This window comes from Sycon ciliatum, chromosome 6 (genome assembly GCF_964019385.1).
Source record: "Sycon ciliatum chromosome 6, ocSycCili1.1, whole genome shotgun sequence".
Lineage (NCBI taxonomy): Eukaryota > Metazoa > Porifera > Calcarea > Leucosolenida > Sycettidae > Sycon > Sycon ciliatum.
Genome location: NC_088648.1, coordinates 29,920,548 through 29,946,983, shown reverse-complemented (window position 1 = coordinate 29,946,983; position 26,436 = coordinate 29,920,548). Strand labels below are relative to the sequence as shown.

General features: G+C 49.2%; 1 protein-coding gene and 1 non-coding gene across 2 annotated transcripts in view; both read left to right on the top strand.

Annotated features, from left to right (window-relative positions):
* The window catches only part of LOC135819866 (DNA mismatch repair protein Msh3-like), a 52,532-nt gene that overhangs the window by 6,009 nt on the left and 20,087 nt on the right, over positions 1 to 26,436 (top strand). The window contains exons 5-18 of the mRNA XM_065333152.1: positions 1,109 to 1,203; positions 2,015 to 2,155; positions 3,790 to 4,198; positions 4,818 to 4,984; positions 8,759 to 9,018; positions 10,108 to 10,219; positions 17,700 to 17,784; positions 17,984 to 18,093; positions 18,647 to 18,782; positions 19,536 to 19,661; positions 23,517 to 23,578; positions 24,174 to 24,240; positions 24,860 to 24,961; positions 25,420 to 25,484. Of these exons, the coding sequence (XP_065189224.1) occupies positions 1,109 to 1,203; positions 2,015 to 2,155; positions 3,790 to 4,198; positions 4,818 to 4,984; positions 8,759 to 9,018; positions 10,108 to 10,219; positions 17,700 to 17,784; positions 17,984 to 18,093; positions 18,647 to 18,782; positions 19,536 to 19,661; positions 23,517 to 23,578; positions 24,174 to 24,240; positions 24,860 to 24,961; positions 25,420 to 25,484 (1,937 nt within the window). The remainder of the gene's footprint in view (positions 1 to 1,108; positions 1,204 to 2,014; positions 2,156 to 3,789; positions 4,199 to 4,817; positions 4,985 to 8,758; positions 9,019 to 10,107; positions 10,220 to 17,699; positions 17,785 to 17,983; positions 18,094 to 18,646; positions 18,783 to 19,535; positions 19,662 to 23,516; positions 23,579 to 24,173; positions 24,241 to 24,859; positions 24,962 to 25,419; positions 25,485 to 26,436) is intronic.
* On the top strand, positions 5,692 to 5,763 carry Trnae-cuc (transfer RNA glutamic acid (anticodon CUC)). The gene has a single exon. It is a non-coding gene; the product is annotated as a tRNA-Glu (tRNA).

The following is a 26,436-nucleotide window of genomic DNA, read 5'->3' as shown; positions in this document are numbered from 1 at the left end:
AAAAGAAGAGAAGATCAAGAATGTATACTGAGCATACAGCTAGCCGGAGACTGAGCACAGCTAGCCTCGGCATGTATCAGAGCATCAGGATTACTACATACTACTAGTACTATACTCAAGATAGGGGAGGGGGGTTGCTGTCATGCTACAGTAAGACAATACGCGTGCAACACACCCTTGAACTGGAGGGGGGACGTGATGTTTCTCGCATCAGGTGGAAGACTGTTCCGAACGCGTGTAGCAGAAAGAGACACGGGATGAGTTCTGGATGGAAGCTGCAGCAGATGTTGTTGGGAGCCGCGCGTTTGGCCAGCCCTAGTCGGAGTGACGAAATCTCCAAATAATGCGCTGATCAGCGGCTGCTCCATGGTGGAATGTAGGCACCGGTAGACCAGCGAGCACACTGTCTCACGCAAGAGCTGGTGTACACGAAGCAGGTTGTGTTCCGCATACACGGGAGTCATACGGGTACGGGAGGTAAGGTTGTACACGGCTCGCAGGGCTAGGTTGCATAGGCGTTGAAGTCTCTCTTGATGAGATAAGATGAGAAGCCCAAGAAACGAACAAGGCAGTCGTGGCTGTGAGGGCCGGGGAACGTTTCGCCCTATATTGATGCTTAGATTCTTTCTGTCTTAGAAGTTGTTGTCTTATTACTATTCTGCTGGTTTGGGTGCAATGTTGCTTTCTCACCTAGAGGGTGTATATTTAGCTGCTGCAGTTTCACTGGAAAAGATCGGTTTGTGAATTGGTATGATAGTTCGTGGGAATCCAGTTCCATCTCTGTGTGATATGTTTAGTTGTCCTTGCCCATCTGGCTGGCCGCGTTGTGATCCCTCTACAAAAGGTTGCGTGGCTTGTTTATCTACCATTCTATTTTTCATCCGTCTGTCCGTCTGTGTGTGTGTGTGTGTGTGTGTGTGTGTGTGTGTGTGTGTGTGTGTGTGTGTCTCTCTCTCTCTCTCTCTCTCTCTCTCTCTCTCTGTGTCTGTCCGTCTGTTTGTGCGTATGGTATTTGTCTGCTGCACTGCTTTCAAGTTTGTGTGTTTGTGTCAAGTTTCACCTATCCTTCCGCCTGTCTGTGACATCTGCTATTGCTATCGGCATGCAGGTTGCAGCTCGTGTTCTCAACATCTTCTGCCACCCGATGCACAACTTCATGAACGCCAGCATACCCGTGCAGCGGCTGCCTGTTCACGTGCGTAGGTACGGTTAGAACTGCTGTGCTCGCTTGTCTCTCGTCGTCTTTGGCGTGTAGGCCCGGCGGAACCGGTCCGGTTGGTCTGGCCATGGCTGGACCAACGTTTTGGTCAGGCCATGGTTGGACCAACGTTTTGGTCAGGCCATGGCCGGGCCAACGTTTTGGTCAGGCCATGGCTGGACCAACGTTTTGGTCAGGCCATGGCCAGACCAACGTTTTGGTCAGGCCATGGCCGGGCCAACGTTTTGCCCACCAACGTGTGTTTACTGCTGAGAAGGTCATGTGTATACCCTCCATATCATACACAAACTGTATGAAAGTCATGTGACTACCCTCCATATCATACACAAACTGTATGAAAGTCATGTGTATACCCTCCATATCATACACAAACTGTATGAAAGTCATGTGTATACCCTCCATATCATACACAAACTGTATGAAAGTCATGTGTATACCCTCCATATCATACACAAACTGTATGAAAGTCATGTGTATACCCTCCATATCATACACAAACTGTATGAAAGTCATGTGACTACCCTCCATATCATACACAAACTGTATGAATGTCATGTGACTACCCTCCATATCATACACAAACTGTATGAAAGACTAGGGTATGGTCGGATCAATCAAAAACTGCTTGCGCCTGTCCTCTGGTGTCAATAACCGTGCGCGCATGTTTGTTTCTTTAGCTGTATTTACTTCACCACGGGCACATGCTGTATCTGCCTTCTCACGGAGCGTATTGCCACAGTTCTCGCAAGAATAATGAACTGTGTGTGTGTGTGTTTGTATGCCTATCTTGTTCAGGCTGGTAATGGCAGGTTACAAGGTGGGTGTGGTGCGGCAGGTGGAGAGCGCGGCACACAAGGCACTCAGTGACAAGAAGGGCGCGCCGTTTGAGAGGAGTCTAAGCGAGCTGTACACGCGAGCAACACTTATCGGTGAAGATATCCTTCTTGTCCTGCTCTTCCCCCCCCCCCCCCCCTCTCCCTCGTCTCAGGGTCCCGGTCACGCTCCTACCCCATCGTGTATACTGTGCCCTTCCTCATCCTGGGTTCATGAATATCGGGACACAGTTTGTTTGCACTGGCGTCCATGTACTGTTCTGCCAGCAGAACACTACTCTTGTCTTGAGCCATGCATGACCAACTAATACTTCAAACCTTTAAAGGGGAAGTTAAGGCAAAAATTAAAATTTCACCAGTTGTAGTCTTCGGGGTGCTGAGTCGAATGGTCTTGGTCCGAGAAAGCTGAGTCGCTCCCTTCCTACTTGAATCCCAATCGAACTCGCGCACTTTCACCGAAACTGGGTGACTGCGCCCTACGAGATGGGGATTTGTATGCAAAATGTCACTAAAAGCGCCATTTCGTTCTTATAAAAGCACGGATGACCGCGATTGGCCCATATGTTGTAGCCTTTTGGACGCTGAGTCGACTGGTTTTGGTCCGAAAAGGCTGCGATGCAGCGTTCCTCCTTTATTCCCAATCGAACATGGTTGAACAAGTGGTCACGTGCTCCTGGGTGCCCAAATCACCTGGTCACCACGCCAGCAGGCGACAACTTTCACACCAAGGTTCAACTCGAGTGACAGGACTGCACCCAAAAAAGGTCAAACAGGCTAGTAAGTTGTACCCTGCAGGCACGGTGACCAGGTGACTGGTGTACGCAGGAGCACGTGACCGCTTGCTCAACCATGTTCGGTTGGGAATAAAGGAGGAGCGCTGCATCGCAGCCTTTTCGGACCAAAACCAATCGACTCAGCGTCCAAAAGACTACAACATATGGGCCAATTGCGGTCATCCATGCTTTTATAAGAACGAAATGGCACTTTTAGTGACATTTTTCATACAAATCCCCATCTAGTAGGGCGCAGTCACCCAGTTTCGGTTGAAGTGCGCGAGTTCGATTGGGATTCAAGTAGGAAGGGAGCGTCTCATCTTCCTCGGATCACGACCATTCGACTCAGCACCCCGATGACTACAACTGGTGAAATTTTGATTTTTGCCTTAACTTCCCCTTTAACAGCGTACATGTATTCATGTGGAGTTATCTTGGAGACAAAACAAAGGATGGAAATAAAGGAGCAGCAGTGGTGAGGCTTCCTGTAGCTTCATTTATAGGATGGCATGTCTAAGTTGGCGGAGGGCAGAGAAAAGTAGACGGACGGTTATCCCACAATGTTATAAGTAAGATTAGGTGTGCCGTCATTAGTGACTCATCACGAAACACAAGGAAGTCCAATGTAAAGCAACCGTAACCTTTTCTCGTGACAATCATAGCCTTGATTGAATATTACTGTCTCGCGTTGCTTGTTTGTTATCCTATACAAGTAAGTTCATATCTGCTTGTCTGTCACCTGCACACTTGTCCACGACTATATCGTTGTGGAAGTACGGCTGTGCAGTCTAGCAGTGCACGATGGGCGTCATTATCAAGAAAGCTTGCCTTTAAGCTGCATGCTAGGGCCACATCACTCTCCTTTTCGAATCTTGCTAGAGACCTGTTGTTGACTTTCTCATGGTCCTTGTCCATTCCCAGTACATGTACGGGGGTACTCCTTGACCAGTATCGTCCCAGTACAGTTTGACTCGCCACTACCCAATCAAACGTATAACAAGAACACGACAAAGGCAGTGTCACCGCGATCAGCAGGAGCAGCAGCATCGTCGTCGTCGCTAGACCGCTATGCTGCTTCGCAGAACGGCAGTGCCGACGGTGAACACGATGTTATCGGTTCTGGTGATGATGTCATCACTGCTGCTGGCGGCGACGGTGGTCACATGGCTGGCGATGGCTTCGGCGTCGGAGCTGCTGATGGCCAGGCATCGGCTGCTGAGGCATGGTCGAGTACGACCGATAGCTTCATGTTGTTCATCGTCGATGCTGCCAGAGAGGATCTAAATGCGGAGGTGTCTACAACATCCCGTGACCACCAGCAGCAGCAGCAGCAGCGGCGGCAAGAGGCTTCTGCAGAGCACGTGGCAGTTGTAGTAAGTATCATAATAAGTTTTGAATGATATCATATTTTCTGGAGTGTAAACAGTACATACTCGTAGTGTTGTGGGTGGTCTCCTACGTTTCTCCTTGTAGTTTTCTCCAGTGCCGTCGTGTACTGCAGCGGTTGAGTCTTTATTTACTTGTTTAGGAAGCCTCCCCACTTTTACTTTGTTTAGGGTCGTTTCTATATACAGTGAATCTATTGTGCCTTTGTGTGTGGCCTACTAGTATGTCTTTTTGCCTTTCTCTACTCTGTCTGGTATGTGTGGTTATGTTTTTGTTGGTCTCTCTCTGTCTCTCTCGCTCTCGCTCTCGCGCTCTCTCTCTCTCTCTCTCTCTCTCTCTCTCTCTCTCTCTCTCTCTCTCTCTCTCTCTCTCTCTCTCTCTCTCTCTCTCTCTCTCTCTCCCTCCCTCCCTCCCTCCCTCCCTCCCTCCCTCCCTCCCTCCCTCCCTACCTCCCTCCCTCCCTCCCTCCCTACCTCCCTCCCTCCCTCCCTCCCTCCCTCTCTCTCTCTCTCTCTCTCTCTCTCTCTCTCTCTCTCTCTCTCTCTCTCTCTCTCTCTCTCTCTCTCTCTCTCTCTCTCTCTCTCTTTCTCTTTCTCCACCACCTAGGCCGTACAACCAGCGACAGGTGATCTTGTCTACTCAGTGTTTGCAGACGATACGTCGCGCACTCAGCTGCTCACACACCTTGCTCACATCGTCCCCTGCGAGCTCATCATTCCTGCAGACTTCGGTGCAAGGAGTAGAGCTGCCATCGCATCTTATTGCAGCATCAGGTACATATACACTTCATGTACTGGTAATACGTATTAATACGCCCCCAGGGTTCTAGCAAGGTCAAAATAAGTAGGGGGGGGGGGGGCAGGGGAAGCGGTTACCCCGTGACGCAGTTTTCCATTTTCCAAATTTGTCTTGCCATATAAAAGACAACGTACGGGGCCGAACCCCTGATTTCTCCCCAGACTAAATGTGCTTTTGTGAATCCTCTAGTAATGGCTATTGACTGTATTTTCGTTGAATGGCATGAGCAAACATGAACATCGACAAATCAGTGGTGGTGAGTAGGGGGGGGGGGGGGGAGGGGGGGGGGGGGGTGGTGGCACTTTTTCACTGGGGGCACTCAATCAGAGTAGGAGGGCGCTGCGCCCCCTTTGTCTATAACCCTGGGCCCCCTTCGGTTGGTGATAATTCCTCCCCAGTAGTGGAAACTGCTAATTTTGTTTTGCGAAAGGAGTGATTCTGCTGAAGTTGAGGTGTGCCAATCGAAAGTTTGCATTCTGTATAGTATGCGGAATACATGTTCATGTTTTCCGGATACCCAAGTTATGGGCACTTCGGTCTTCCAGCCACTTTTTGGGCGAGTGGAAATATTACTACTCCTTTGTTACTCTCTCTCTCATCTGTGATGTATTTCCTGAACCACTAGCTAGCTGGGTGTTCTGCATTCTTGATGTTCGGAATGTCCTCAGCATGTTATCGTGTCTCCCATATGGTCTAGTGGTTAGGATTCGGCGCTCTCACCGCCGCGGCCCGGGTTCGATTCCCGGTGTGGGAACATTTCTTTTTTTAATGATCGCATTATGTCAGGAAGGTGGATATTGAAAAAGACTTCATTACAAGCAGCAATGTAAAGGCGAGACTCAAGCGGGATTCACAGAAACTTTTTTTGCGATGCGACACGCGATGCGACGCGATCTGCGATGGATGCGTGCGATGCGAACTCGCGAAATACCATTCACAGAAGAAGTCAGCGATGCGACAAAGTTTTGCTGATTTGGGTACGTCACCATGATATTCGCGCGGTTTGACACAACTTGTAAAATTTTATGGGCAACTCTTGCACCTTTGTACAACTTTGCTGTAGAAAAGGTCAAAATCGTACACCAAATCGCTTGTCGCATCGCATCGCATCGCAAAAGTTGAGCCAAGCTCAACTTCTGCGATGGCCCAGTTGCGGCAGTTGCGTGGGCCGCGACATGGCTGCGATTTGGGGTTTTCCCGGTTTCGCGCCTGTCGCATCGCGTGTCGCATCACAAAAAAGCTTCTGTGAATCCCGCTTCATTCACAATACGAGGTGGTTTGGCTTTTTTTAACATGGTTGTAAAATGACGTTTGTTCAGTCACTTCTAGACAAGCTACGTCCAAATGAATTGTTGCAAGTGGAAGTGCTATCCTTCATGCCCGGTGTGTCCAAAAATGGGAATGATCCCACTTTGGAAAGTGTCTTGAATCATGTCCCACATTCATAGTATTCTCAGGATTCAAATAATTGGTGTGTCATTTTTTAACAAATTTGTAAAATGGCATCATAAACTGGGATATTCGGTCATCAATGTTCTGAAGTTAATAGATATCACTTAAAGGATTGCTAGTGGATGAAAATTAATCTGTCAACAGAGGAGTGAACTGCATTGTATGCTGCGAAAGCCGTGTTTTTGTATTTGTAACTAGTGGCTGTGTTATACGGTGGAATTGGATAGATAGCATAGCATCGCAGCGATGTTTTCGTTCTCACAGAGTGCATTCCGTGACCTACTGTTCTTCATTACTGTCTCTAGTGATGGCAAGACGGCCTGACGTCGTCCAAAGGCCCTGCGGAAGCAATTCACTGCCCTCCTCGTCCATTCAGGGGCTCAGTTTTACACATTTTACACAAAATGGCAAAGCACCCACCACTAGTTATACCAACGTGGCAGGGAGAATTAAATTATATGCACCACATTTTCTGGTCAATGTTGATCTACGATAAACTGGCTCCCATTTGCCACCACCCATGTTTCGATACAGCCATCCGGAGCAGAGAAACAGCCAGAAGAAAAGCAAATTTTACACATTTGTTAAAAAATGCCAAATGTTAAAAAAAGCCAAATCACCTCGTACCACTTTTTGCGACGCGACATGCGCCATAATTATATACAACACTCGCGGCAAGAAAATGCCTGCCGCGTACTGTCGCAAGGCCACAAGTGGACCAAAGTGCGACTTTTGCGAAATTCATTATCGCAAGTCGCATATCACATCACAGAAAGCGGTATTCTGAAACGGCCTGTAGGTGTTATTCAAGGAGTCCTGCAAGAGGAAGAGTTCTTACGGTGTTTCTTGAATTTTCTTGGAAAAGATCGTGATTCTGCTAAAATTTGGAGAGGTGTTCCGCTAATATCCTTTGTGAACTTTAGGAGATTCTCCGAAACTCTCCAAGATCCCCGACCTTGAAAGGTGGTTGAAAGATTCCCGTATTTTGGGTCAGCGCGTGCAAACTACTGCATGATCGCGGCCTCTTCGGCGCTTCTCATGTGCGAAAAATCTTCGACACCTGCTCCTAAATTATTCCGATTTCTTCGACTTCCAGGACATATTTCTCCGAGAAGCGAGGGAACATTCGACCGCACCCTTTGAGTACATGGAGGGCGAAGAAAAGGTCGAATTATTAACTCCCGAGGCTGCAGGATGTAAGCAAGTTGCTTGAGTTGAATTCAATGTATGATGTTAAGCGCCGGGTGCTCAGGTTGAGTGCAATGGCGCTACGGCTATGCCTTTGGGAAATCCTTTAAATAATAAATACAATACAATACAATACAATACATCATTAAGTACGGTATAACACGTTATTTTCGGTGTAATTTTAATTTCTGGAGGAAAGCCATTCACCTAAATTTACATTACACCTAAAAGGCGCTAGAGTACACACTGCATGTGAAGGGCAGGCTGGTCACCTACCACTAGAGTACACATTACATGCAGTGAAGGGTAGGCTGGTCACCTACCACTAGAGTACACATTACATGCAGTGAAGGGTAGGCTGGTCACCTACCACTAGAGTACACATTACATGCAGTGAAGGGTAGGCTGGTCACCTACCACTAGAGTACACATTACATGCAGTGAAGGGTAGGCTGGTCACCTACCACTAGAGTACACATTACATGCAGTGAAGGGTAGGCTGGTCACCTACCACTAGAGTACACATTACATGCAGTGAAGGGTAGGCTGGTCACCTACCACTAGAGTACACATTACATGCAGTGAAGGGTAGGCTGGTCACCTACCACTAGAGTACACATTACATGCAGTGAAGGGTAGGCTGGTCACCTACCACTAGAGTACACATTACATGCAGTGAAGGGTAGGCTGGTCACCTACCACTAGAGTACACATTACATGCAGTGAAGGGTAGGCTGGTCACCTACCGGTAATTCTACATTACACCTGAAACCTGGCCGGTCCCCGACACGGACATTTTAAGACGCCTAAAAAATTATATGTGAGACAGTAGATGAAGTGCATGTGTTGGATGCCGGGCAGGCATTCTCGTTGTTTAGACGTACAGTCAGACCTCGCTTATCCCGTCCTCTTTTATCCGGATCCCTCGCCATCCGGAAGAAAATCGTTGGTTACCGATTTACAGCATATGCGATGCATGCATACAGTATGTGTGTTCGATAATCCGGTTCCCTCGCCTATCCGGATATTTTCGTGGAAAACGGATGTGTGCGGTTATGTGAGGGCTGACTGTATTGCTATCTTCTCTTTGTACATATGTTGGCATGCAGGAAGTCTCAGGGCGATCTTGTTCGTCTGGAGGAGGTGCCGACGGGGTGGAACGATTACGGCACCTCGCATGGCTGCCTTGCAGACTTCTATCAGCTGTCGGTCATCTCGTCGTCGGTAGATCAGCTTAGCGATGGAGAGAGTAGTAGCGATGAGGACAACGATGACGGAGTTGTTACTGGTGAGGCCACCACCAGTGGAGTGGGGCTGCACCAGCATTCGCAGCATCGGCACGGCCATCCCTCAGCTCGTCAGCATGGTGGTGAGTGACAGGCCAGTGTGTGTGTGTGTGTGTGTGTGTGTGTGTGTGTGTGTGTGTGTGTGTGTGTGTGTGTGTGTGTGTGTGTGTGTGTGTGTGTGTGTGTGTGTGTGTGTGTGTGTGTGTGTGTGTGTGTGTGTGTGTGTGTGTGTGTGTGTGTGTGTGTGTGTGTGTGTGTGTGTGTGTGTGTGTGTGTGTGTGTGTGTGTGTGTGTGTGTGTGTGTGTGTGTGTGTGTGTGTGTGTGTGTGTGTGTGTGTGTGTGTGTGTGTGTGTGTGTGTGTGTGTGTGTGTGTGTGTGTGTGTGTGTGTGTGTGTGTGTGTGTGTGTGTGTGTGTGTGTGTGTGTGTGTGTGTGTGTGTGTGTGTGTGTGTGTGTGTGTGTGTGTGTGTGTGTGTGTGTGTGTGTGTGTGTGTGTGTGTGTGTGTGTGTGTGTGTGTGTGTGTGTGTGTGTGTGTGTGTGTGTGTGTGTGTGTGTGTGTGTGTGTGTGTGTGTGTGTGTGTGTGTGTGTGTGTGTGTGTGTGTGTGTGTGTGTGTGTGTGTGTGTGTGTGTGTGTGTGTGTGTGTGTGTGTGTGTGTGTGTGTGTGTGTGTGTGTGTGTGTGTGTGTGTGTGTGTGTGTGTGTGTGTGTGTGTGTGTGTGTGTGTGTGTGTGTGTGTGTGTGTGTGTGTGTGTGTGTGTGTGTGTGTGTGTGTGTGTGTGTGTGTGTGTGTGTGTGTGTGTGTGTGTGTGTGTGTGTGTGTGTGTGTGTGTGTGTGTGTGTGTGTGTGTGTGTGTGTGTGTGTGTGTGTGTGTGTGTGTGTGTGTGTGTGTGTGTGTGTGTGTGTGTGTGTGTGTGTGTGTGTGTGTGTGTGTGTGTGTGTGTGTGTGTGTGTGTGTGTGTGTGTGTGTGTGTGTGTGTGTGTGCGTGTGCGTGCGCGTGCGCGTGCGCGTGCATGTGTGCGTGCATGCGTGTGTGTGTGTGTACGTGTGTACGTGTGTGCGTTGTTCCCAATACTTTACGTATGCGATATTCTTCGAACGGCTCCCAGCCATGATCATCTTCAGAGGTTAGAACGAATCAAAGGAATTGTTTGGTTTTGTTCACATCCAGGAGAACATTGGGAGTTTGTGAAGGAATTACCAAAGCCGGTCATTGTCTGCTTGGGAATATGTCTGCGACACCTGAAGCAGTTTAGACTGGCTGCTTGCCTCAAAGATACACGGTCAGTTTAGCACCATCTTGGGCTGCGCCTGTATGCCTGTATGCCTGTATGCCCGTGTGCCTGTCTGCCTGTATGCCCGTGTGCCTGTCTGCCTGTATGCCTGTGTGTCTGTATGCCTGTCTGCCTGTATGCCTGTATGCCTGTATGAAATAGTGTTCTCCCCCTGGCCCCCGCCACACAGCAACGCAAACTCTTGATTGTATCTTCAATTCTTATATTATACCAACAAATGACGAGGGCGCAGGAGGAGGGAGACAAAAACAAGACTCGAGAAAAAGACAACGGAAAAGACACCCGGGAAAAGACACGAAGAATCAACCAAGAACAAGCAGTTATCACTCCCCCCTCACGTGACCGCGGACTCCTGCATATACACTCACACAATAACCACACAACTGTTTGGGGATAGCGCGCTTATTGTATTATGCCAAACTTGACACGCTGAGTCCAGCTTGACTCAGCTGAGTCCCTAACTGCAATTTACTGCTCTAACATGAAGCCGTGCCTGGAAGAAGGGAAAGAGCGAAAAAAGAAAAAAAAATTCTGGCCTTCTGCAAGCAATAGCAAGTAATGAGTGACGGCTGTGTAAAGTCGCACAACCATGCAGTCGACCGGATGATGGTGAGTGTCCGGCACACATCTTGCTCTGCTGCTCCACCTGCGCATACCTGATACGGTGGTGCGCTTACGGGCGGGCTGCCTGGGCCCCAGATGCCTCCTTGATGCGCCACGGAGTGCCGTCGAAGCACCTGTATCACTTCGGTGATCCAAATGCGAATGCAGCCTTGCCGGTCGCCCGCCGGCCTGCCGCCTATGCGGCCAGCCTGAGACTGGCCCTGCCGCATTTGGCGCTTCTAAATGCTGCGATCCGGTAGACAGCTCACTGGGCTGCCAAATACGTGACTGGCTTGAGGACAGTTCCATACTGGGCAGGGCGCCCAGCTCAGGTCGCACGCCGTCGCGGCGTGAGCTGGGCGCGGTGAGGGTTGGTGATAACTACAGTTTCCTCCTTCCTCCTCCGGAAACTTCCATTTATCACTCCCCCCTCACGTGACCGCGGACTCCTGCATATACACTCACACAATAACCACACAACTGTTTGGGGATAGCGCGCTTATTGTATTATGCCAAACTTGACACGCTGAGTCCAGCTTGACTCAGCTGAGTCCCTAACTGCAATTTACTGCTCTAACATGAAGCCGTGCCTCCCAAAAATAATGGGGGTGGCCTCGCCGCACGCTATCCCCTATTCTTGGTCCCGTCGATCTCTGTGCTGTTCGCTGTAGACCTGTGATGGCATGCCTGATTCGGTATACAGTGAAACCAGTAGCTAAAGACCACCATGACCAGCGACCAGTCTGGTACTACCGACCACTTGGCCGGGCACGGACGGTCTCACATTCATAATGGTTGTGCAGTGCAAGCCTGCAGCCAAGGACCACCTGCCACTAAGGACCGCTTTCTCTGGCCCCAAGGGGTGGTCGTTAGCCACAGGCTCAACCGCACATGTATCTCTTGCGGGTCAACCCTGACCACCTTCCGGCGGCCTGGAGCTGCCGTCCGGGCACCTTCCTGGCCGCCAGATCCTGTGTCAGCTTGAGGGCGTCTACCAAGGGCATTGCCATGAAGGACTGCTAGGCTTTCCCCTGGTTGGTAGCTCCTGCTGGTGCTGGGCACTACTGAATACGCTGACGACTTGTCAGCTTCCGCGGGTAGTGTTCGCACGGGGGGATACCTGGGCGCCCCAAGCCGGGCAGACAACAGCCGAAGGGCTGTCGTGTTGGATACAAGTGTGACTAGCTACCCGCCTGGTACTATGGACACCTTCGCCGGGCACGGACGGTCTCACATTCATAGTTTGCGGTGCAAGCCTCCAACTAAGGACCACCTGCCCCTCAAGACCGCTTTCTCTGGCCCCAAGGGGTGGCCGTTTAGTCACAGGCTCCACCGCACATGCATCTCTTGCGGGTCAACCCTGACCACCTTCCGGTGACCTGGAGCTGCCATCCAGGCCCCTTCCTGGTGGCCAGATCCTGTGTCAGCTTGAGGGGGTCTACCAAGGGAATTGCCATGAAGGACTGCTAGGCTTTCCCCTGATTGGTAGGTCCTGCTGGTGCTGGGCACTACTGAATACGCCGTCACAACTGTTTCGCTTCCACGGGTGGTGTTCGCACGAGGGGGATACCTGGGTGCCCCCCGCAGAGCCGACAACAGAGCCAAAGGGTTGGCGCGTTGTATACAATTATTAGTTTCTCAGTTATTCTTGTATTTTGCCTCTTAGGTCGATGACGGCTTCCCGCCCGCCGATCGTCCAAAAAAAAATATATATGGGGTGAGGCCCCTATCCTGCGACAGGCAATAAATGTGGCCGGGAGTATGCGCTAGAGGCCAGTCAGGACCTGCTGGGTGCCTGAGCTACGGTGCTAACAAGCAAATGCGAACAAGCAAGCTCGAAAGGAGATCTTCGGTTGCACTCCCCATCTCAGCTGCAAACAAACCACGCTCCGAGGGAGAGCTGCCCCTGACTTTGCAAGCCTAGCTGTAAATATACAAAGCTCCAAGGGGAAATGCCCCTGCATTTTGCAAACATAGCTGTACACATCCAATGCTCCCAGGGGAGCTGCCCCTGCATTTTGCAAACATAGCTGTAAACTTCCAAGGCTCCAAGGGGAGCCGCCCCTGCATTTTGCAAGCATAGCTATAAACATCCAAAGCTCAGGGGAGCTACCCCTGCGTTTTGCAAACCTAGCTGTAAACCAACAAAGCTCAAAGGGAAGCTGTCCCTGCATTTTGCACACATAGTTGTAAGCATCCAAGGCTCCAAGGGGGGCTGACCCTGCATTTGCAACATAGCTGTAAACATCCAAAGCTCCCAGGGGAGCTGCCCCTGCATTTTGCGACCACACCTGTAAACATCCAACTTCAAAAGCTCCCAGGGGAGCTGCCCCTGCAGTTTGCAAGCATAGCTGTAAACATCCAAAGCTCCAAAGGGGAGCTACCCCTGCGTTTTGCAAACCTAGCAGTAAACCTACGAAGCTCAAAGGGGAGCTGCCCCTGCATTTTGCCAACATCGTTGTAAACGTAGAAGGCTCCAAGGGGAGCTGCCCCTGTATTTGCAAATATAGCTGTAAACATCCAAAGTTCCAAGGGGAGCTGCCCCTGCATTTGGCAAACCTAGCTGTAAACCTACCACGCTCTGAGGGGAGCTACCCCTGCATTTTGCAAACCTGGCTGTAAACATCCAAGCCCCGAGGGGAACTGCCCCTGCATTTAGCCAACATAGTGGTAAACATCCAAAGTTTCAAGGAGTGCTGCCCCTGCATTTAGTCCGCACAGTTGTTAACTAGTTAAAGCTCCAAGGGGAGCTGCCCCTGCATTTTGCAAACATAGCTGTAAACATCCAAAGCTCCAAGGGGAGCTGTCCCTGCATTTTGTCGCGTAGCTGTCAACTAGCTAAAGCTCCAAGGAGAGCTACCCCTGCATTTTGCAAACGTGGCCGTAAACATACCTAGCTCCAAGCCCTTTTTTTGTTTCTTCTTCGCAAACATAGCTGTGAACATACCACGCACTAAGGGGAGCTGCCCCTGCTTTCTGCAAGCATTGCTGTAAACGATTACATACAAGGCTCGGAGGGGAGTTGCCCCTGCTTTTTGCAAACATAACTGTACCGGGCCCCAAGGGGAGCTGCCCCTGAATCTTGCAAACATAGCTGTGAACATACGAAGCTCAAAGGGGAGCGGCCCCTGCGTTTTGCAAACATAGCCGCAGCGCCGGGCATAACGCCACCCAGGCGAGGCGCGCTGCCCCTGCCTTGACCAATGCCGCCGCAAACAACACGCGCAAAGGGGCGCTGCCCCTGCATTTGCTCGCATAGCCGCCGTATCAGACCGCTGGGTCAGCCGCCATATCAGACCGCTGGGTCAGCCGCCATATCAGACCGCTGGGTCAGCCGCCATATCAGACCGCTGGGTCAGCCGCCATATCAGACCGCTGGGTCAGCCGCCGCCGCCATATCAGACCGCTGGGTCAGCCGCCATATCAGACCGCCGGGTCAGTTGCCATACCGGACCGCTGGGTCAACTGCCATGTCGGGCCGCCGGGTCAACCGCCGCATGGGCTAGGGGCGCTGCCCCTGCCTCTGCCGCCGCCACAAACAGAGCTCAAAAGGGAACCACCCCTGCATTTGCTCGCACCGCCGCCGTATCAGGCCGCCGGGTATTCCGCCGCACGGGCGATTACGAAGGGGAATCGCCCCTGCCTCCGCTAGTACAACTGAATAAGCAGCATGGGCCAATCGCCCTGCCCGCCGGGTGCGCATAATGTGTGAGTGTGTGTGTGTGTAACGCACATACGCGTGTCTGCAATATGCCCTGCGCGGTCGTGACGGATTAGTCCGTCGCACCTCGGGTAAAGTGTTAATTACTGAAAGTAAGACAAGGTCGCCAGCCCGCCAACACCGGCACTTACTGCCGGCTCGCCGTGGTATCTAAACAACAATGGCAACAGCGACGACAGCCGCAAGGAAAAAGATAACAGCTCGCCATGTCCAAACAAAGCCCCAAAACAGCAAAGTAGACCCCGCATGCTGAGACTTGGTGTAATGCCGCCTAGTACGAGTAGGAAGGGGAGGGGAGCGACAGCACTTAGAGGCGAAGCAGGGTGAGGGATGAAGGAGAGGAGGATAAAGAGAGAGAGAGAGAGAGGGTATGTGTTTGTGTGTGTATGTATGTATGTATGTATGTGTGTATGTATGTATGTATGCGTGTGCGTGGGTGTGTGTGTGCTTGCGTGCTTACCCACGTGTGCTGAGAGAGATAGACTACACAGCGAATGAAAAAGGAGGCACGCATTGGTTGAGAAGAAGTTCAGCCGGTTTGCTGCCATGATTAGTTGCTCCCGCATAGCATGAGTTCGGGACTAAGCCGAGTCCAGCAGCTGGATTAGGGAGCCGAAGAGAGGAAATGGACTAATCGTCCGCGTGAAAGAGCGTCCGCAGCGGAGTTGTCCGTGGCCGTAATATGGGTAGTCAGCGAGATAAAGCCTTGTGTTCTGCTACCATGCGGGGGCTGAAGTGGGCTAGTTCCGTCACGGTTGGATTTCGGCAAGTCCCGGATTTCAGACTGCTCCAACTGCCTTTTTGTCGCCGTGCAGTATGAATTTCTTGTCGGACTACTTAGGGCCCCAGAGGGCGTAAGCTCGTGTTGCAAGGCGCGATGGTTCTGAAAGTCTGCCAGGCCTCGACCCAGTAGATTAGAGATTCAGTTTTTCTCTTGCCAGAAGAGGAGCCGCCAATGACAATTCCACTCAGTGATTGCCATCGGATTGATCGATTCTAACACGTTTGGCTGCTGGCTGCGTGTGGGCAGGACAGGAAGGAAGCATTGTGGCCAGCTCGAAGTATTCCGCACGCCGCATTGTCCTAATCGTCTCCCGTGCGCCAACACATGCGCCGGCCGGCATCATAGCGCCTCCAAGGAACTCAACTAAACTGGTCATGCACGACAGTGTCCATGCCTGCATTTTCGGCCGGCATGCTCATCGCCCGAGGCTTGTTGGTCAGGGCCGACGCTGCCGTCGCCGCGGTCTCAAACGAGGAATATCAGCGATCCGCTGCTGAGTAGGATCCATGCTCAGGTACGGGTATAAACCATGTAAACCAACTAGCTTTAGAGCAAACGAGAGCAAAAAAAATTCTGGCCTTCTGCAAGCAATAGCAAGTAATGAGTGACGGCTGTGTAAAGTCGCACAACCATGCAGTCGACCGGATGATGGTGAGTGTCCGGCACACATCTTGCTCTGCTGCTCCACCTGCGCATACCTGATACGGTGGTGCGCTTACGGGCGGGCTGCCTGGGCCCCAGATGCCTCCTTGATGCGCCACGGAGTGCCGTCGAAGCACCTGTATCACTTCGGTGATCCAAATGCGAATGCAGCCTTGCCGGTCGCCCGCCGGCCTGCCGCCTATGCGGCCAGCCTGAGACTGGCCCTGCCGCATTTGGCGCTTCTAAATGCTGCGATCCGGTAGACAGCTCACTGGGCTGCCAAATACGTGACTGGCTTGAGGACAGTTCCATACTGGGCAGGGCGCCCAGCTCAGGTCGCACGCCGTCGCGGCGTGAGCTGGGCGCGGTGAGGGTTGGTGATAACTACAGTTTCCTCCTTCCTCCTCCGGAAACTTCCATTAATATTGCGACGACAAATCGGGACGACCAATCAGGGACTAATACTTACAGAACACATGACCAAGACCAAGACAACCAGACCCCGGACGAATCACACATGACTCTCATTCCCAGACCAAACTAGCACTGCGCATGTACAGCATTCACTTGACAGTCACTCTCACACAGACGGAAGCACATCCTCACACTCTGACAACGCGTACTCTTGCATGCACCACATACCATAAACGTCACACATCACACCATACTCGCACGTACACTTAGACTATCTCTTAATTTGCTGGCCAAAAATCCTATATATAGGATTTGAAAAGGTGTGCCTTTTATGCCGTTGTTAGTGGTCATCACGACCAATAATAATGGCATAATGGTTTTCATGGAAGTTGTAAATATGTTTGAGGCATGAATGTTTACATTTTAGATTCATAGGGTGATAATATTTCTGATGAATACCCATTTTCAGCAATAATTGGAAGTTTGAGCATAATTGTTCAGCTGCTGTCATGGAAAGGACTGAGGCAGTGAATGTGCAGAAGAACATTGCAGGTGTGGTACGGGGTGGTTTCATGATGACATATCGCACATGCCGTCATGAAACTACCAGTTTTAAGGATAAAACAAGGTCCAATATAATCTCGAATCCTATAATTATATAGGATTCGAAAAATAGGGCACAGGCCTTAGTAATATGGAGCAAGGAGATGAGCCTGAGATGTTAGTGTTTGAAAAAATTATCTTATTCAACTCTCGATATCTTCTAAGACCTAGCAAGAAAGAATTGGTCACATACTTTTTGCTATTCTCATGCCACACCCATTTTGAGTTGAAAAATATGACCAAAATGACAAGAACCAAATACAACAACATGCGTAAATCATAGTCGTAATACAATTTCGCAACATGTATGCCTGTGTGCCTGTATGCCTGTCTGCCTGTATGCCTGTCCGTTATTCACAGTGTCCGTCCATCTCCCTTTTCGTCAATTGGTTCGTTTGTTTGTGAATAGGTGCAGTGATGCCATCCTGCGTCTATGAGTTGTGTGTGTTTGTGTGTGTGTGTGTGTGTGTGTGTGTGTGTTTGTCTGCATCTTCTCTCTCTCTCTCTCTCTCTCTCTCTCTCTCTCTCTCTCTCTCTCTCTCTCTCTCTCTCTCTCTCTCTCTCTCTCTCTCTCTCTCTCGCTCTCTCTCTCTCTCGCTCTCTCTCTCTCTCTCTCTCTCTCTCGCTCTCTCTCTCTCTCTCTCTCTCGCTCTCTCTCTCTCTCTCCCATCCCTCCCTCCTTCTCTTCCTTTCTTCCACAGGAACTTTGTTCAGTTCAGTAATACGAGGCAGCATATGACGTTGACAGAGCAGTCTCTACGCAGCTTGGAGATCTTTGCCAATGGGGTAAGTATTGGCTGGGTGCATGCTTGATGCTACTTGAAAGTCTTGTTTAACAAGTTCTGCAGTTGGCTTCTTGAGTTTGCGCTTTCCGGGTATGGACATGTGTTCATGGTTTTTTCCTTCTGTAAGTTTGTGTGTGTGTGCGTGCGTCCGTGTGTGTATATGTGTGTATGTGTGTGGCTGGGCGGATATATGTTTGCAGGTGGACGGCAGTGAACGTGGTAGTCTGTTTTCGACCATGGTCAACACAAGCACTGCGTTTGGACGCCGTCTGTTCCGTCAGTGGCTTGCAAAGCCCTTGCTGAGGAGAAGGTACTGTTTTTTTTCTTCTCCTTGTGTCAGCATTTGCGATTTGATCTCATTTAGCCGGACACGAGAAACGTGATATGGTGTAACTCATATAGTACATTATGAACTTAGAAGTTGCGACTTCGGCGGTGATCAGTCATAAAGTTGATTGCTCTAACGAGGAACACACGCTTCTTGCCGAATTTGACACTGGATACTGGAAGGTGCGACGTGCTCCTCGTGTGCTCGGGATGGCAGTCGTGAGTCAGTCCAGTTGTCAAATTCGGCTGGACTTCCCATGGCTGTAGACAGCTAGCTGTTTCGGTCATCTAGGCCTTATCAGTACAGCTACGCACTTGCAGTAAGCTGAACTACTGGCTGTGGTGCAAAGGTGGCAACACAGACATTTGGATAGCTCGTTGCTCTAGCGCCAGAGTGCTCCAACTACGAAAAGTAGTAAGCGATGGATAGCGGAGCAGCACTAAAGCAGCCTACCGAGAGTGCTCAACAAGACGAATGCCAAGGCGTGTAATACCCAGACTCTATGGTTGTCATCTTTGTCATTTCGTGTGCATAGTGCAATTGTGGCTCGTCACGAGGCCGTGGAAGAGCTCTGTGCCAATTTCAAGTCCCTGTGTGTCAGGCAGTCCAAAGCGTTGCTCAGCCATTTACCCGACGTTGAGAAAGGCCTGGGTTCTATCGTGCATAAGAAGGTAGGCTTCTCTTTACTGTCTTACTTTCGCCTCGCCCTATTCTCTCTTTCTCCCCCTCTCTCTCTCTCTCTCCCTCTCCCTCTCCCTCTCACTCTTCCTCTCCCTCTCCCTCTCCCTCTCCCTCTCCCTCTCCCTCTCCCTCTCCCTCTCCCTCTCCTCTCCCTCTCCCTCTCCCTCTCCCTCTCCCTCTCCCTCTCCCTCTCCCTCTCCCTCTCCCTCTCCCTCTCCCTCTCCCTCTCCCTCTCCCTCTCCCTCTCCCTCTCCCTCTCCCTCTCCCTCTCCCTCTCCCTCTCCCTCTCCCTCTCCCTCTCTCTCTCTCTCTCTCTCTCTCTCTCTCTCTCTCTCTCTCTCTCTCTCTCTCTCTCTCTCTCTCTCTCTCTCTCTCTCTCTCTCTCTCTCTCTCTCTCTCTCTCTCTCTCTCTCTCTCTCTCTCTCTCTCTCTCTCTCTCTCTCTCTCTCTCTCTCTCTCTCTCTCTCTCTCACCCACACACCCACACACGCACGCACGCACACCCACACACATACACTCGTGCACTTGTACTTGTTGCTCACTGCCAAAACTGGTCACGTGGGTCTCCCCGGGAGAGGGGAGAGAGACTCAAAAGGAATCTCGGAAAGATGACTCAATTGGCTATTGAACCGCCCAACGGCCGACACCCCCTGAAATCCCCAAAACTTTGGTTTCCACCAATGTATGTGTTTACGTGTGTTTACATGTACTTGTGTGTGTATGTATGTACATGTGCTGTCCAGTGTAGCACGGGTGATTTCTTCAGCACGCTGCAGGCACTGCTGTTGGCACGACGAGAAGTTCAAGCTGCCCAATGCGAAGCGTTGACTCTGCTGCAGTGCAGTCTGCTCTCTGAGGCTTTCAACGAGGTAATCACTCATGTATATGTACATGTACACTAACACTTCATTAGCAAAACTTAGAACTTAGAACTTTGAACTTTGAATGTACATGCAAGCGACATACAAATCTGTACCTTGTGCCCGAGGTACAGTATATCCAAAGTCAAATTACTGGCCAAGGATATGAAGGGACCTCGAAAAATTACTTTATATTCACTACTAACTTCAACTGAGTGCTAAGTGAAGAAATTGTTATATCCTTAGTACCTTCAACCTGGCTTATCCAAACACTTTTGTCTTAGGGAAAGCTGTGTTGAAGCCATGTTCTGAATATCGAGATCACCCATACACCCTGTTTTTTGTAGCTGGGGTTTTGTTAATTAGTCATGGTTGGGATAAATGGAGTTTGGATAAATGGAACTAAATATTGCGACAGAGCTTTCGGCCATATTTTCAATTCATTGCATTCCCAACTCATCACAACCACGCGCTCTTCAGCCGAACCATACAGACACCAGCAAGGACACTTCCGTTGAGAGATAATAATTATTGCTCCACGCCTCTAGACAGCTGTTTCGCTCCCTGTCGGAGCTCATCAGTAGAGGAGTTTTTGGACGGACAACTCCCGACACATCAACATCTCCTGGCACAACAAAAGGCACATTAGTTAATTAAAATTCATACTATTATTACAAAAAATATTTGGATGAGACCTGACCGGTTTCTGCACATAGAGTGCTTCATCAGAGGAATGAAAAATGTTGTCTCTGACTATAGCTTATATACACAGCAAAAGAAATCAACAGATGCAGTAAAAGATGCGATAGATGCAATGCAGTTGCAATCATAGGGGTGACTGGCAACAAATGCAGTAAAGGTGCAATAGGTGCAATGCAGTTGCAACCATAGAGGTGTCTAGCAACAAATGCTGTTGAGAGCGAAAAAAGCGCAATGCTGCTATAGAGTTATACTGTAGAGTTCATAAACCGCGGGGTTAAGTTGTATAATCCAGGAAGGGTGCGTGAACTGCAGGTAAGGTTAAAAGCTAAAAGTTGTATTTTTGGTTATCCCATGGTACGGTACTATAGGCCTGTTTCAGCCAATCAGGAGCCTTGCTGACCGGGAAATAATAGCCAATACAATCCCGCGCGGGATGATATTCATTATTAACTGGGTTCACTTTTACCGTACCTACTACGGTGCACCCTGCATTGGCATGCCCCCACCCCCTCTCGATTCGATGCAATGCATCTTGCCACTGGAGCCTTTCGATCAGAACCCAGCGACAAAATGCACTACACAGAACCGTGAGAGGGTGGGAGCATGCCAATGCAGAGTGCACCGTCGGTACAGCAAAAGTGAACGGAGAGAACTTACCTCCGCGACTACGTCCAAAACCAGATTCCACACAAAGAAACAACGAACTCCAATCACTATTCAACTCAACACTACGACACAAAGGAGACTTCGAAGTGCATCTGTTCTCATTCACTCTTTGTAAACTCGAAAACTACACAAAGTATCACCATCCGAGTGAAAATTACTAATTGCAAGGAGAGATACCGTAACAACACGAAAAGTGCAAGACGTGAAAGTGAGAGGAAAAATCTTGTACAGAATATTCAACACGGTGTGAAAGAAGGAGAGCTCAGCAATCCATGTGTGATGTAGATAAGATATGGATGCAAGATGCGACCCGCAGTGATTATCATGACATTGTATCCAGTGCGATTACCACAAGAACAATCTAAAACGTAGATGCTGCTACAAATCCAGTATGCCTATAATATAACAAGATCAACGTTCTTCTGATTGCATAGTGGCCGATAGTGATACAACGAAGAGTCTTGATACAACGAAATGCACTTTACTCACTGGTGCCAATGTCCGACGATATGTACAATGTGGTTACTGCTGCACGGACAGTGTTCAGCAAGGATCCCAAACCGTTGAAAGTTCCACGCCGATCCAATGACAAGGAATTAGGAAGTCAGCACCAGCATCCATAATGACGTTGTATCTCGCTGTGACTTGAAGTAGGGCCCTTACTTGGAACCAAATGACTATGTATCATAACAGTGCAATCTTCGTCAATTCTCTCGTCCAACTACTAAAATGCAACTTGTCTCCCGAGCTCCATCGCTCTCAAACCTTGACTGGATGGAAAAGAAAGGCAGCATTTTGTTTTTGGTATAGCTGTACCTTGGTAATTGTATTCAGAACGCAGTTGCGTCGATCCCCAAAATGCGTAGATGTACCTGGGATAAGTAGGATATTGACCCGCGTACTCGGGTGTTACCGTACCCTCATATCATCCCTCCTGCTACGCAGTCGGGATGATATTCGGGAGGTAACACCCTCGTACTTGGGTAATATCCTATACTTGGTGCCAGAAATTTCTGGCACCAACCAAAAATACAACTTTTAGCTTTTAACCTTACCTGCAGTTCACGCACCCTTCCTGGATTATACAACTTAACCCCGCGGTTTATGAACTCTACAGTATAACTCTATAGCAGCATTGCGCTTTTTTCGCTCTCAACAGCATTTGTTGCTAGACACCTCTATGGTTGCAACTGCATTGCACCTATTGCACCTTTACTGCATTTGTTGCCAGTCACCCCTATGATTGCAACTGCATTGCATCTATCGCATCTTTTACTGCATCTGTTGATTTCTTTTGCTGTGTATATAAGCTATAGTCAGAGACAACATTTTTCATTCCTCTGATGAAGCACTCTATGTGCAGAAACCGGTCAGGTCTCATCCAAATATTTTTGTAATAATAGTATGAATTTTAATTAACTAATGTGCCTTTTGTTGTGCCAGGAGATGTTGATGTGTCGGGAGTTGTCCGTCCAAAAACTCCCGTATCAGCAGCTCAGCTCATTTTGATCAAACAAAGATGTTGCAGATGTGTCTTGCTTTTCTCCTTCCTTCTTCACCGACTCGTCTTGTCATCTCTCCTTCTTTCTTCACCGACTCTTCGTGTCCACTCTGCTCTGCCACTAACGGCGCATTAAAACTTCAGAACTAAATATTGCGACAGAGCTTTCGGCCATATTTTCAATTCATTGCATTCCCAACTCATCACAACCACGCGCTCTTCAGCCGAACCATACAGACACCAGCAAGGACACTTCCGTTGAGAGATAATAATTATTGCTCCACGCCTCTAGACAGCTGTTTCGCTCCCTGTCGGAGCTCATCAGTAGAGGATGATAATGATGATAATGGAGGAATGATCATTCTTATACACAAGAAATGGCGCAAGTGCGCGCTTTCTACATATATCAATGGCATATGCAAGCTGCTAAAATGGTAAAGTGTGAGAACAGCGATAAATAATCATAGTACGCGCTCATTGGTGGAGAAACACACCACACAGGCGACGAAAATCTTACGCGGAATACTGATGCCAAAGGAAAGTACATGTATGTTGTTTATTATTATGATGTTGCAATGTCCATGTATGCAGGCCTAGAGGCGTGGAGCAATAATTATTATCTCTCAACGGAAGTGTCCTTGCTGGTGTCTGTATGGTTCGGCTGAAGAGCGCGTGGTTGTGATGAGTTGGGAATGCAATGAATGGATAAATGGAGTTTGGATAAATGGAGTGTGGATAACCGGGGCTCGGATTACCCGGGTAGGGCTGTACTTGACTTCTGACGATTTTCTGTATCACTATTAGTAATTTTAAAAGTATTAGAAGCATTTTGGAAATCTGCGAACATCCTCTCATTTACCGTGTTTGCATCGCAGTGTTTCTATCCGACGTTGATGTGTGGTGCGAGTGAAGTGTGCCATGCATTGTGCAGATCACCAGCCAACCAACTGAGAAAACCCCAATGCTGCACTGTCTTGTTGCATTTACTCTCACAGGTACCGGCTCTGCTGAGCGGGGTGCAGCGCTTCTTGGACTGCATGGATCCTGGTGCAGCGAGGTGAGGGTGATCTGAGCAGCTCAGTGTTGCTGAAATGTAGAAGACTGGAGCGCATTGCTGCATGGATTGCCTATGTCACAAAAAAAGGCTATGTGGTTGTGTTCAATGATGTAATGCTATGCATCATGGCATAGCTATCTGGCTGTGGTATGGTATTTGTATGTGTGTTCAATAATGGCTGACTGTCTCAGGGATATGAGGACCTGATGGTTGTGATTATGATAAGTGTACGCGTCTCGTTGGCTGAATATTTGGAATAAACGAGAAGCATTGTTCTTTCGAGTGACGAACACCTTTTTTGAACACCTTTTTTGTCTTGCAATATGGCCGTTCGCAGCCAACCCTGCACTAGTTATGGCTGATGCGAGGTGTGAGAAAGAAGTGAATTTTATCTCTCGCCGTCTCGTGCTGCTGCTTCATCTCCTGCTGGCACTGCTGCTGTTGTGTGTGTGTGTGTGCGTGTGTGCGCGTGTGTGTGTGTGTGCGCGCGTGCGTGTGTGTGCGTGTGTGTGTGTGTGTGTGTGTGTGCGTGCGTGTGTGTGTGTGTGTGTGTGTGTGTGTGCACATGCACGCGTGTACATTCATGCGTGAGCAGGTCGGGCGACAAGACGGCGCTCTTCACTGATTTGTCCAAGTTCCCGGATTTGGCGGCGACGAAGAAGGTAGCTATCTCCTCGCTTCACTGAAGATTCTCGGAGCCACTGCATGTGTTGTGTGCACTGCATGTGTTGTGTGCACTGCATGTGTTGTGTGCACTGCATGTGTTGTGTGCACTGCATGTGTTGTGTGCACTGCATGTGTTCTGTACATGTAGTTGAAAACCCACAGTTCTGTTTATCCTGGATTTCCCTACCATGCACACACTCTTCAATTCCATTTTGTCATCGGAATCCTATTCCGTTGATTCCTCGGTGAAGGCAGAATTACTTATTCTCCCAGCATTGTTTGTACTGTTGGTGTCCTCTTTCTCTCTTGACTTCACGTGTATCTGCTGAATGCATGCAACTGATTTGTACGCAGAGTTGTATACATGATCTCTTTCAATGGTTTCGTCGACTGGATCGGGAGTGCAGAGTTCATCTCACAGTCTCTTTCAGGAATGCATGTCTGCTTTTGCGCCAGATCTCGCACAACAGCTACACCCCGAGCATCACCGTCAGAGTCTGCTGAAACCAGTTTTGCATTCTCCTGTGCGGAACGGATCATGGTGTCTATATATGTTCACGTGCATCTGCGTGTGTCTATGTATGTTCACATGCATCTGCGTGTGTCCACGTGCAGGCTCTAAAAGATATTGACGACGAGCTGCTGGCGCATCGTCGCGAGGTTCGCCTAAAGCTTGGCATACCCGCTCTGGAGTACAAGACAGTGTCGGGCGATGACGTAAGCGAGCTCTTCTTTTGGCTGTAGTCATGACATCATGACATCATCATGACATCATGACATGAGCCACAGCCAGCTAAAACATGCCTGGGGTGAAAAAATGTATTCCAGAAAAATGTCACTTTGCTCACCAGCTGCATGGAGTAGACCGCCGAATAAGTGTGAGAACGAAGTTTGACAAAATGCTCACGCCACCGGGTGATGAATGAAGCACAGCGTGAACGTGCTCAACAGAAACTATTCTTCATTCCGTCATGTCTCCGAAGATTTACGAACCCCCAGACATGTTTTAGCTGACTGCGGCCCACGCTACTCCTACTCACACACTTCCTTGTTGTTGTTTCATTGTTGTCATCTTCACTGCTACTGCCGCTGCCGCCACCACCATGCACCATGAGTTGTTGTCGTCATCGTCTTCATAATCATTGTTGTTGTTGCTGCTATTCTGTGCCACACAGTATCTAGTGGAGGTTCCTGGCAAGCTCCAACACAAAGTGCCGCAAACTTGGGACAAGATCAACTCGTAAGTCCATGACCACAACATTGCGTCTCCTTTTCCAATGCATGTCAATGTCTTGCACTGCCATGCTAGCAATCCCAGAGGCCGGGGCTGGGGACAACGGGTGGGGGCTTCTGTTCTTTCCAACATCTCCCTAATGGCATGGCACTATCAAAGAGAGATTTCTATTTGTTCATGAAGGGCGGTGACAGGGTACTGTAAAAGCCATATATATATATATATATAACGAAGTGCTAATTCTAACAAGTTAGCGAGGAGAAATCTGTTGTTAAAATATAAATCGTTATACAGAAATCGATACATATACTATTCTATTAAGCGTTGAGAATGCGTGAGAATCGTTACCTTTGGTACACGTAAATCAGTCATTTTTGGGAATTCGTTCTATATGCGCCTGGTTAGAATAATGGCTTTTTCAGTACTGCTCACGACCCAATACAGGTACTGGGATAGCCTGCGCTGCCACCGTCTGGCGCCTTTTCCGCCACGCCATGCTTCCGCGAGTCGGCTGCACTGGACATTCTCTTTGCGTTAGACAATGATCTCGTAGTCGTACTTCTTCTTGTCAGTGGACTTGATGATCACACACCTCACTGACCTGCCAGTGTGATTTCAAACTGATTTGCCATGGTTTTAAGCTACTGTGTGGCCGAGAAAAGAACGGCAAAATCTGCCCATCCAATTTTTAATAATACATACAAGTACACTTGTTATGCAGAGCTCATTGACTTGTCAGTTTGAGCACTCTGGCAAGGTACGTTCGGGCCTGGTTTAAATCTGGCTTTGGAAATTTTATTTTCATTGCTATCAGGTTCGGCCTCATTTCCTCTGTGCTGCGCTGATGAGTTCACAAAGAACGAAACAGCATGCTGTCCTCAGATTGAGTACGAGTACACTCATATATGCCTCGTTTATCCGGGCAGTCTGGGATCGGGCACTGCCCGTAACTTTGAAA